The sequence below is a fragment of the Hippoglossus stenolepis genome, chromosome 18 (assembly GCF_022539355.2).
Source record: "Hippoglossus stenolepis isolate QCI-W04-F060 chromosome 18, HSTE1.2, whole genome shotgun sequence".
NCBI lineage: Eukaryota > Metazoa > Chordata > Actinopteri > Pleuronectiformes > Pleuronectidae > Hippoglossus > Hippoglossus stenolepis.
This window is the reverse complement of record NC_061500.1, coordinates 7,284,850-7,296,544: the sequence shown is the minus strand read 5'-3', so window position 1 is coordinate 7,296,544 and position 11,695 is coordinate 7,284,850. Positions and strand designations below refer to the sequence as shown.

Sequence of the window (11,695 nt, the reverse complement as noted above, 5' to 3'; positions counted from 1 at the left end):
TCATCTTGAGATGACAAGTGCAGTTAAACAAAGTGTTTATCTATAAACACATGCATCCTCGAGAAGAATGTGAAGGAGAAAAGGGAAATTAAAGAGGCAGAAAGGGTGATGTACTGAGAAAAACTTTCTCACAATTTAAAGATGAGACTGAAACGGGAGCCGGGGGATGTGACAACACATTAAACTACGGTCACCATTATTTTCTAGATTGAAAAGAAAGAGAGAATCTAGTTGTTCAGTGTCTTAGCTGCTAAATCTGCCATTTGCACTCTGTCAATATTTCCTCTTAATGTCTCAGGTGTAAAGGTTTTTATGTTAATGTTGAAATGATGTCAAGTGCTCACTGAAATGTATTTTAAGAAGTTGCTTTTTAGTCGAATGACCATAGTTTTAGAAAGAAGACATTAAATGTCTCATTCTGGTTCAAAATACTTAACATGACTGAAGTCCCTAAGTGACAACTTGGGGATGGCACATTAACATTGGACTAAACTCTATCATTAACTTTTAATATAACACGTTGTCTTGACAGATTGTAAATGGATTCATTATAATTTATTGAAATGTTGGCTGCGCTGAGACACCTGAGACTTAAATGTAAACGGTCACTTTTCCTTGAAAAATTGTATATGCAAACTACCCAATTGTTCATTTTCCCAGTAAATCTTTGCACATGTCCCACCAAAAGTAAATTGTCCTTTATTCTGTGCGTCTGTAGTGCTGCACTAGACCAGTGTGGATTTGAACTTTGTTTGACTTATGCAGGAACTGAGATCGTTTATTTGATATGAGGCAGGTCTGCAAACTGAATCATGAACTGAATCATACTGCGACATTTTTTTTTTTTACATTTTTGAAGATATTGATCTCTGTTTCCTGTGAGACTGTTTGAATTTATTTCAGAAGGTAGAATACATTTTTATTTGTAAGACGAGAAAGACAAAATAAAGAAGAAGTAAATGTTTAACAAGCATGATAAGACATATTTTCAAAGACAAAATATGTCAGTGGATCTGATGCTGCAGTTGCAGCCGTGCAAAGAGCTGTGGGATCAGTTTCAGGTTGGATGCTTTGTAACTATCGCTTCTTTTATTAGTCACCTCGTATGTCATGTCTGCTATGAGAAAACATTAGTTTTCATATCATCGGTTACATTTTTTAAAGTTTCTCTTCCTCACATCTTCATCCTGATGTAGGCAATGTATCGTCCTTCACTCACTTCCACCAGTCCCCCGTTATTTCATTTAAGTAGCACAGCAAACGAATGGCAACTGCATCAAAAATAACATTAAAAAGCAACCATGTTAATCCTACTGCAGAAACGCATGTCTGTGTAACCAATGGGATAACATTTATCATTCATTTATTAATAATGAGCCACAACTGCTCCAACTCAGATCTTATTTAAGAATTGGCCCAGGCACTTAAATCAGAGTACACTTTCTGCCGAGGTAAACTGTTGTACTGTAAACAGATCTTACAGAGTCTCTCTCTCCAGTCTGTGTACAGTTTCACTTTCCACTCTTGTTTCCAGGTGAAATATTCATCGTAGCGTTTCTTGTCCTTTGCCAGCTCTTGTAGATACTTTCCTAAATCTTTTACCGACACAAACTCATCAACGTGGATGAAGGAATTAGGTGGGGCCACAGCTTTGTAATCGGTCAGCGGCGGTCCAAGGACAACAGGCACTGCCTCACCTTGATAAGCATTCTTCCACAACTTTTCCGTGATATAGTCTTTGGACAATGAGTTCTCAAAGGCCAAATAGAAGTAGCAGCGAGAGATTGTCGGTAAGAGGTCAATGGAGGAGAGGCTGTTCTTTGTCCATTGCCCATAAACCTTCACAGGAACTGCGGCATTGAGCTCGCTGTACACTTGACTTCTCTTGTGGTGCGTCTGGTAGTGGCTGACCACCCAACAGACCAGAGAGCTCTTATTCCGAAGGTTGTTTGCCACCAGATGTCCTCCGGTCTCCTTTGGTAGCAGCTCGCCATACGGTACAGCGACATCAGAATCCCTCCTGTAGGTTATCGTCATGTTGAAAATATTTGCAAACTGCCGCAAGTTTCCATTGTGAACGGGGGCCTCCAGGGACATCCAGGCCCACCTCTGGCGCTGTGGCCGTGGAAGAGCTAACGGCAGTTTCTGCCATCCCTGAATCAGCTCTCTGTTGTGGAAGACCACCACATCAACCGAAGAGAACAAGGAGCGATTATCCACCAGTCTGCAGCGGGGGATGCGGTAGAGGTCCCAGCACACGTCACCCTCCAGATTATGGGACATGCCGAAGGGCCAGTACCACAACAAGATGGTCACATTTCTGCTGCTGTTGCTGCCGCGGTTACAGACGGCAGTTGGATTTATGGCTGTCAGACCGCCGAGTCCTCTCAGCCAGCCGTTGTAAAGACACAGCAGTAAAACACAGAGGAAGGAGAGGAGGAAGCATTTCTTCATCTTCAGTGGTATCACCTCCCTGTCACAAAAGGGAATCAAGAGGTAGGATTATGATTGAGTTATATTTGTGTCTTTAACTTTTGACTTAAACAAATGTTCAATCCAGGGACAATATTTATTCTCCTTTCCTGAAAAGTTTTTAACAGGACCCCAACACAAATAGATATATAAATAGGTATATAAAGATGAACGACATGGCTTCTCCCCAAAAGTGGGTCATAAATCTCGCCTCCTCCATGTTAGTGACATTGACCAAATTAATAATTCAACATGCTCGACAAATGCTCTTTTCTCAAAGATGGCTTCTGACATTTTATGTAGTCCTTATCAGACTGATATATGTACACATGCTTATTATTCCAGAAAGTTTGTTATCGGTCGCGTGTGTATCGGCGGAAGTTTGCTACTTCCACTCCATCCCCCCCGGCTTCACTTCTGAACATTGGGAGGAAGTAGAGACATGTTCCTGACTTCCAGTATGAAGAGGCGTCACCACCACCTACTCGTATCAGAGGTAATGACATTTGTCCGCTCCAACACACCTGCTGTGTGAGCTCATTTCTTCCTGTATGAAAATAGAGAGTATTTAGAGAAACAATGCTCTAAAGGGCCACATATCAACATGCATTTATATCCATCCTTCAAATAAAAACATTTCCAGATCAGTGAGGAAACAATTCATCTTCTCTTTAAATCAGATTGTAGCACAAAGACATTTCAACTTATTTGCTGGGTAACTTGGGAAAAAAAAGTAATTTGTGGTTAGGGTTAGGGTTAGGTCTCCTTTTTCTAAATGTGACAAAAGCTGTGTCTGTTTTTCTCTTGGGAAAGTATACGGGACATCAAAAGATGAACAGAAAACGATGGTTAAACACACACATGAATCTGATACAAATAAGCAACCAACAGAGACTAATTCTGTAACTAGACTGTTCCTAATTGTGGAAAGCTCTGACCATACAGAGCCACCTGCTTACGTAAGAACGTTCGTTACCTGTCGTCGTATTTAATCATCCTTAGTCCTCATTAGTGTTCGAGAGAAATAAAACTGTACGGGACAGAAACATTTAATCAAACACTCTGTTCTCTGTTTTTAGAAAAATCAATTAAAGAGGAAGCAATGTTAAAATCCAAGTTAAAGGAAGAGGAGTATAGTGGAGAGGGTCCAGTCCGTCCTGTGTCATATTTAAATGTTTGTTTTTTTTACTTATTAAGGGCAAGAGCCATAGGGCAAAAGTATTTTATTGACCTTGGTGTTTATGCAGCATCTTTGTCCTTTATCCTACATTCTTCCAAACTGTGGGTACCCTCTGCTTTTCAAAGTAAAAATGAAATATGTAACCAATGACAGTTGTCTGATATTACCAGAATGTATATTTTTACAGCCAGTTGTTTATTTAATTAGATGGAATTACTTCAACTGTTTTCGTGTCGTATTACATTGCAGTCGATTGAGAACAGTAGCTGCAGAGAAGGGCGAGGCGTCTCATCTGTTTGGATTATTGGTCTTTCCTATATTTCCACATAATTCAGTTGAATTATGAAGTCCAATAATAAACTTTAATCAATGCATTTCCTTCTCTTGTCCATTTTAATTGATTTTAGGACCCCGCATTAGCTCTTGATGTCTTTTTATTGTCTAAATCTCTTTCTGCCTATGAAAAGAGGGAAATCTAATTTTGATATTAAAGTACTTAGATTTGCCTTGTGTCTAAAAAGCAAGTATACAAACTTACCTTGAAATGGTCTCCAGATGCTAAATGATGAAAATGACAGTATCCAGTCAGGATCGGACATTCATTTTTAACTGCGCTTCAGTGTTGACTCAACTAATGGTTTCCGTGAACAGGATGTGGTGAAAGGTTCATGTAGCCAGGGTCTCTGTTCTCCTCCCCAGCCATTGTAGAGCTACCGTTGTAGAGATACAACAGTTTCATTTAAGAGAGGACGCTGTGACCAAAGACACAAAACACAGTGTCATCAACTACCCTGATCAGGAGATGAGTCATTTGTGCTCCATCCTCCTTCACTGATACCACTGATTCTGAAGCTGAGGTGTCTGGTGTCCTGATTTGAGCTCAGCCCCACGTTATCTGCTCCCAAGTCTCTGCCTTCCCTTCTATAAACATGATGCTTAATAATATTAATTTTTAATGATAATGGGTATGTCAGTGTTTGCTGCGCATGTGCACTGATGTCAGAAGAGGAAGTGTTCAACAGGATTTGACATGAAGTTGGCAGTAGTTACTCTGGGGAAATCACACACCAGTGAGTCAACATCAGTGAAACTGCTTGTGAAAATACTCTTCTACTGTTATTCATTAGGACTTTTGCACAAAAAAAACCCTGAAAGCTCTGTTAGGTTGTCAGTAAAAAACATAATTTTATAATTTTTTTTATTTAGAATGTTTGTGTATTCACACACTGTTGTCTGAGCATCACAGTAAACACGATCAATACACTGAAGCCTTAAGTGTCTCATGAGCACTACAGGAACAAGCAGAAGTATCAGCAGCAGAAAGAGGAAAAACAATTATTTTATTCCACTAAAGCAGCACAGACTGGACTACTAATGTTTTAAATATTGTATTATCTGTCATCTTTAAGAATCAGGCTGCACCAAATTGTACACATTGTGTGGATGCATTAATTTGCAATTTTAAAAACAGGGAAGTAAAAACAGTCTGGATCCAGCCCATTAACCGGATCTGAACCAAAATTGACTGAGTCCGTCCTCGACCCATACTGCATCCTTTCACCAAGTTTAGTGGTAATACAGCCTTTTTTTGGTGAATTTTGTGAAAGAAATAATGCAGAGATAATGTTGAAAAGAATCTGACATATTTAGGAGGCTGGTATCAGTGTGTGTGCAGCTTGATTTAATTTACATGGACCGTTGGGCCTTGACAGAAGTATGAGTCAACTCAAACAATAGTGAAGCAAGGTAAAGATAATTAACACATGCAGTCATGTTGGTGCATCTTGTTTTCTTGGGACATTCGGACAGATGATTCATCCAGAAACTCTTTTTTTGCGTCACTGGTGATGTTTAAAATCATAGAAGGGAGAAACACCTTTCATTGAGATATAAAACAAAATAAAAACTGACAATTAGTTTAATTTACAAAGAACAATCTCTAAATCCAAATAGAGGATTCCACAGCACAAAGTCATTGATGACTGACTGTTACACCCTTTTTAATTTTTTCTCATGTGCGTGGCCAGAGCCATATCTCCATCGATCTGCCTCTGTGTGCTGTGGGATCTTTATCTCCTTCCTCTCAGCTTGCTATCTCCTTTTCTTTTTATGTCGGTTTGCTCGGGGGCGGTTCTCCCTCCTTGTCTCCAGTCACAGAAACCTCAGTAAATACCTGGTACATGAGAGCATTTTTCTGCCAGCCATGAATGCTGATCGACGACTGAAAGACTGAGGGGAAGACGGGGAACGAGCCAGAGGCAGCAAAACACAGAAAACACTGTTGACACTAGGGAGAGAGACAGAGAGAGAGTGACAGGGAGAAATGAAGGCAGGTTACATCAGGTGACAGAATGATGAATATTGTGTCCCATGACCATTCTCAATTCCTCATGTGGTCAGAAGTATGTGGACACACGGGTATTTTTCTTTCAGGGGGGCTAGTTTTGACTCATTCCCTTAGTTCAAATTAGGTAATAGCTGAACATTGGTTAAGTCAGACTTCCTACTTTGTGTCAGCTCTAACCTCAACATCACGAATGTTCTCGTCCACAAATCCATGACGAATACCCTCTCAGAAGCGCAGGAGCCGTTATAGCAACACATAAGATTAAGAAAATGATGTTAGATGGTCAACAATCAAAGAAATGTTTCATCTTCATCATACTTTTAGCCAAATAAAGTTAAAAGTAACTGACTATAGTAGTTGAGGGAAATAAACTTGTAAAATATGACTTTTGGGTGGTTTGTTTATTTTCAGGATTACATTAAAAACTACTCAACCAGTCTCCATGAAATGTTAAGTTTATTTCATTTTCTTTGGCATTGCAAGATAAAGTGTTTTTCAACATTTTTCCATTTCTTAGAGAATAAAAAATCAGACACGTTTAGAGGAATGATATTTATGAGTGTGTGTAATTTGGTGCAGATTCAAATCTGGATCTAGTGAATTTAAATGTAGTTTCACCAGGGGACTGTTGGATGTATGAACTCTCTGAGTTATTGGGTCAGGCCATCGAGTTTTATTTTGTGAACTTTAGGTTTTCTAGTTACACAAAGTGGCTGAAAGTGGCTGAACGAAGGCAGATTCAGACCAAAGTGGACGGACTGAGACAGTAGGATATAGAGAGCAAGACTTTTATCTTATAGAATTTGCTGGAAGGCTGAGAGGTTGAGAGGAGAGATCCAGATTTGCTGGTTGGACTGGAAAGGCCGGGGGGGGGGCGTCGGCTGCCTCGCAAAGCTCGACAGGTGTGGTGAGAGACAAACAAAGAGCAGACAGACTCAGCGGAGAGAAGAGGCTTGACTGCTGTGTCTGAAGAGGGAGAGGTGAAGCAGTGGTATTAAAATACGCACAACAGGTGGAGTGACGATAAAGCCAGAGTGACCACCAGTCCTGTGTGAGTATGGCCAGTTTCATCAAAACCTGGAGGGAGTGAAGTGTGTGAGAGAGTGTGTGGAGCGAAAGCACGAGACTGTAAAAAGTTAAGGATCTAAACTTTACATTCACAGTTTCTTGTTCAAATCAACAGTGTCAGAAACAAATCCAGGAGAGGTGGACGTTACCAGGCAGAGAGAAAAAGACGGAAACAGAGAAAGAAAGATGGCCGAGGCCCCGAAGATTGAACTCTTCGTTAAGGTAAGAACCGAAATACTTTTGATGTGCCAATGCGTTTAAAATAATCTGTTTTAATACGCACAACAGAGTTGAATAGAGTTAAGTACGCTTGCAATTATTTAACATATAAATTAACCAGTACATTTCCATGTGTCACTTGACTTCTTTTATTTTCATTTAATTTCTGATCACTCATTCATTATCACAAATTTATTTCTTGATATTGTGCGAGACTTTCAAACAAAGTGTGTTTAATAAATAATTAGTGCCTAGAAACTCATAACACACATTTCACAGGTATATGCAGCTGAGAGCTGTGGCATCTGTTTTGCGTTCCAATTTTAAAGTGTCCTGCTTCAAAATGCTTCAGCTTTCAAAGTCTATAATATGTATATATACACATATTCACATGTACATATACATGTGATCTGATGTAGCTGAGGAAGCAAACACCATGTAAATACTGTGTTTCTTAATCTGGGTGGAAAAGCAGCCTCAACCCTCCATTTAAAATTCCTTCAGACTGTCAGGGCAGAGCAGGCTTGACAAGAATACCTATGCAGGTATTCACAGTTTGGTCAGATGCATTACAGCACTAAAACCAACCAGTGTTCGCCTTTGGTGTTTTCCCTTGCTTGCGAGGAATGGAACCAGTTTTATTTCTGTTCCTTGTCTGTTATTGGGTTTTTCCTCTTTCCAGTTCCTCTTTCACGTGCGTTGTTTCAATCTCTGAGTTGCCAGAATGTTGTTCGATGAATGCATGTGTCTTTGCATTCATCTCTCCCTTATGTGCAAGTTGAACTTTTTTGCCACTTTTCTGTGTTTTTGGCTCCTGCTTATACCCGACTGCCCCGTCCCGCCTCGGCACTCTGCAAACCCTGTCCCCTTTCTCCTGCCTTCGGGTCCTTCCCCTGTGTCTTGCAGTGGTTGTAATTCTTCATGATCTGTTTTTCCATCAGGCCAGTGTGGACGCTGAGAGTGTGGGCAACTGCCCTTTCTGTCAGAGACTCTTCATGATTCTTTGGTTGAAAGGGGCCAACTTCACCCTCACCACTGTGGACATGAAGAGGTGAGAGCACTTACTTTTCTCTCTTCATAGCACATATACAGTATAATATAAAAAACACACATTATTTTACCATGGACCTAACTCGCTTTCTGATGAAATCTCCACAGACATTTGAAGCTTTTCGGTTGCATTCATGGCCGTACATGGGGTTCATCGTATTGGTCCCGGCCCTTGCATGACATAACAAAGTGTTGTGGGTGTAAAGGAAATAACCTGAAGTTTAAATGTTTGTCATGACCTCCGTGTTGCTTCATACAGGCCTGCAGGGGGAAGCCAAATGAGAGAATGCATTGACTGCAGCGTGCAATAGGCGCAATAAGGCTGTTGTAATAACTCATCGACAGACGGCTGCTTTCTCAATGACACAGTCTCCATTCAGATAAACTTACCCACAAGCCTTTTTAGACTGAGGAAGTTAAGATGCATTCCTGTTCAGCACGATCAAACCCTACAGGAACTACCTGCTCTCTGTCACCACGCGTCCTTAATATAAGACATAAGAGTAATGACAAATGATAATAATAATACTAATCATCATCAGGAAATAGAATCTACAAATGATAGTGAAATAGTGAAAAATAAGCATTAAACTAAAGATCTTCCTAATCACAGTCCTATGGGAAAGTAAATGATAAATTGACTGTATTTATTTAGAGTTTTTCTTACAAGCCACATGCACACACACATTCAGTGCTACTATATACTGCGCGTCTGTCACACACCACCTGCAAAGCCTTCAGGGACAATTTGGGGTTCGGTATCTTGCCCAACAACACTTTGGCATGTGGACGGGAGGAGCCAGGGATTAAACTATCAATCTTCTGGTTAGTAACAACCTGCTTTAGCCCCTGAGGCACAGCCAGCTCCGCAAGTGGCAGCTGGAAGGAAGAAAATCCACTGGGGTGTGAGAAAGTTATGATTCATGTACTTATAGACATAATTTGACTTATTGGAGTTGGATTTGGGAACAGGTTTCCATCAGAGTTATTTGGCAGGAAATGTTTAATGACATTTGAGAGCCAGAGGTCAATTGGCTGGGTCATCATGGAATTAGGTTTTTGGATTTGAAGAGTCTTGACCATCTGGAGAACCATCATGATGAGTGTTCTGGGAGGATGGGTCAGTCAGGCTTTATTTGGTGATTGTTTTGTTCCTTTAGAGAGGTGAGTAAAATACATGACTTGGACACTGTGTTGTGTGTAACTGTACTCTCTCTGCTTGTAAAAAAGGAAAAAAGACCCTTTCATTATTTATTGATTAATATTAAGGGGTTTAATAATTTATTAGCTTCCTGAACTTGGGAATGAGGAAGTGAAACTAAAGAACAAAAGGGGAAAGTATCAGTCAATGGTTGTTAAAAGTTAGCGTAAGGGTTGTTTTGTTGGTTTTGGCTTTTGTTTGGTTCCAGGTCAGGACGTTTGTTGTTATCTGATCGATGCTGATTAGGTAAACCTGGTTTGTTTCCTGTTTCCAGGACACCTGACGCGCTGAAGGCTCTGGCTCCAGGCTCTCAGCCTCCATTCCTCATCTGCAACGAAGAGGTCAAAACGGACACCAACAAGATTGAGGAGTTCCTGGAGGAGACGTTGGCTCCACCACAGTGAGTGGACTGCATCCGGTTCATTCAAACACATTGATGATTGCTTAATACATTAGTCTATCTGGTATTCTTCAGTTCTTTGAAACGCATTGACTATTCTATCTGCTTTTCTCTAAACGGCAGGTTTCCAAAATTGTGCTGTCGATACAAGGAGTCCAACGGCGTTGGAGAGGACATCTTCCGAAAGTTCTCAGCATATATAAAGAATCCCAATCCTGGACTAAATGACAGTGAGGGAGTTAGTTCAAAGATGGATTTGTTGAATTTGTTTGTTTTTTTTTCATATGCAGGAGATTTTAACACTTGACTTTCTTTCAGTGCTAGAGAAGAAATTTCTATCGACTCTGGTGAAGCTGAACATGTACCTGGAGATGCCACTTCCTCATGAGCTGCAACAGAGCCCCAATGCCAACGAGTCGCCCCGTCTCTACCTGGATGGCGACTGCCTCACCTTGTCGGACTGTAACCTGCTTCCCAAACTCAACATAGTGAAGGTGAGCAGAGTTCGATGGTGCTTTGTGTATACAAAAAACGTTATTTACACAATCTCCTTTATTATCTCAATGGTAAAGATTAGTTCAAAGAGGTAATGAGCTATTCCTGGATTTAAATATTAAAAATTCCTTCTAGTAATGTATTGAAATTTCTCTGTTTTTACAAATAATAAAATCCTAAAACCCCTCTTCCTCCAGGTGGTGTGTAAGGAGTACCGTGATTTTGCCATCCCCAAGGCGCTGAAAAGTCTGACGCGTTACCTGGACAACGCCTACAAACAGGATGAGTTTCGCTACACCTGCCCAAATGACTCAGAGATCCTCAACGCCTACCGGTCTGTGGCCAAGTACCTGACCAAATAGATCCAGAGGGAGACATGTAGCATAAGTGAGAGCAAAGAGTAGAATGAAAACCAACGACAGAGAAAAAGCTTCAAAAAGCTTCAAAACTGCACATGCTTTATGTTTTTTTGTCAAAATAATTGAAAAGATTTTTTTTTTTTTTTTGCATTGACATGTTCAATAATTAGCTGCTGTTGTTACTCTAAAGTTGCTTAAAATGTTGTATTTGTAGATATTGTCTGTACTGTTGCATGCTCTTGTACTGATGTGGATTTCTTCTTAAGCCCCTGTAGAGTGAGAAAGCATTGTAAATCCCACAGAATGTTTGTGTTATGTCTTATAGTGCATGCATCTATTGTGTCTAAGAATTTATTCGATGCCGATTGCATTATAATCATATACATTTTTATGTGAAAAACCTCAAATTTACGTAGGTTTTAAATATTCATAAAGTTTAAATCAACTGAATAAGCCAGATACAGAGTTTAAAGTTGTTTAAACTGTCACCATGACATGTCTGTGTTTCCATTTAGTCAGTAATTGAAAGAGAATAAGAGTATATATCAAGAACAATGATAAATAATGATAGAATAATTGAGTTCCGTCCGATTGTAAGGTTATTTTTGCATGGTGGATTAAAATAAAAAAGGAAGTACGAAGATCTTATTGTTGTTTTCATAATATCTAGTTTGTTGCAGGAAAGGAGCAACACTGTTTATTTTATTGATTGCAAATGTGTATATACTGTATCTCTGCACCTGTATGTGAACATCTGTCATTTTACCACCTGTCTTGATGTCCCCAGAAACAGAAATAAAATGATTTTGTGCAAAACAAATTTGCTTCTGTAATATTCTATTGTCATTTATAGGCTGCATTATATTATTGGATTATCATAACAGGTTTAAGCAGCATTGTTACT

General features: G+C 39.8%; 2 protein-coding genes and 1 long non-coding RNA gene across 5 annotated transcripts; 2 read left to right on the top strand and 1 right to left on the bottom strand.

The window, feature by feature from the left end:
* Nucleotides 1-872: 872 nt before the first annotated feature.
* On the bottom strand, nucleotides 873-4,592 carry LOC118125968 (fucosyltransferase 7 (alpha (1,3) fucosyltransferase)). Of its 2 annotated transcripts, XM_035185080.2 has the most exons (3): nucleotides 4,191-4,592; nucleotides 2,958-3,019; nucleotides 873-2,473 (listed from the first exon to the last, which is right to left on the bottom strand). In XM_035185080.2, exon 3 carries the CDS (start codon nucleotides 2,452-2,454, stop codon nucleotides 1,405-1,407), a length of 1,050 nt encoding a protein of 349 aa, XP_035040971.2. In that variant the 5' UTR covers nucleotides 2,455-2,473; nucleotides 2,958-3,019; nucleotides 4,191-4,592; the 3' UTR covers nucleotides 873-1,404. The 2 variants fall into 2 exon arrangements, with proteins under 2 accessions (XP_035040971.2, XP_035040970.2); XM_035185079.2 differs by lacking the exon at nucleotides 2,958-3,019.
* Nucleotides 2,336-3,735, top strand: LOC118125971. The gene is made up of 2 exons (XR_004698901.2): nucleotides 2,336-2,496; nucleotides 2,818-3,735. It is a non-coding gene; the product is annotated as an uncharacterized LOC118125971 (long non-coding RNA).
* A 1,986-nt stretch (nucleotides 4,593-6,578) lies between the features above and the next one.
* Nucleotides 6,579-11,611, top strand: clic3 (chloride intracellular channel 3). 2 transcript variants are annotated; one of them, XM_035185082.2, is made up of 7 exons: nucleotides 6,579-7,039; nucleotides 7,191-7,289; nucleotides 8,228-8,337; nucleotides 9,812-9,937; nucleotides 10,061-10,167; nucleotides 10,256-10,431; nucleotides 10,630-11,611. In XM_035185082.2, the coding sequence occupies exons 2-7, from the start codon at nucleotides 7,254-7,256 to the stop codon at nucleotides 10,792-10,794; spliced, it is 720 nt and encodes a 239-aa protein (XP_035040973.1). In that variant the 5' UTR covers nucleotides 6,579-7,039; nucleotides 7,191-7,253; the 3' UTR covers nucleotides 10,795-11,611. The 2 variants fall into 2 exon arrangements, with proteins under 2 accessions (XP_035040973.1, XP_035040972.1); XM_035185081.2 differs by having other exon boundaries at nucleotides 6,582-7,050; nucleotides 7,183-7,289.
* The last annotated feature ends 84 nt before the right edge of the window (nucleotides 11,612-11,695 follow it).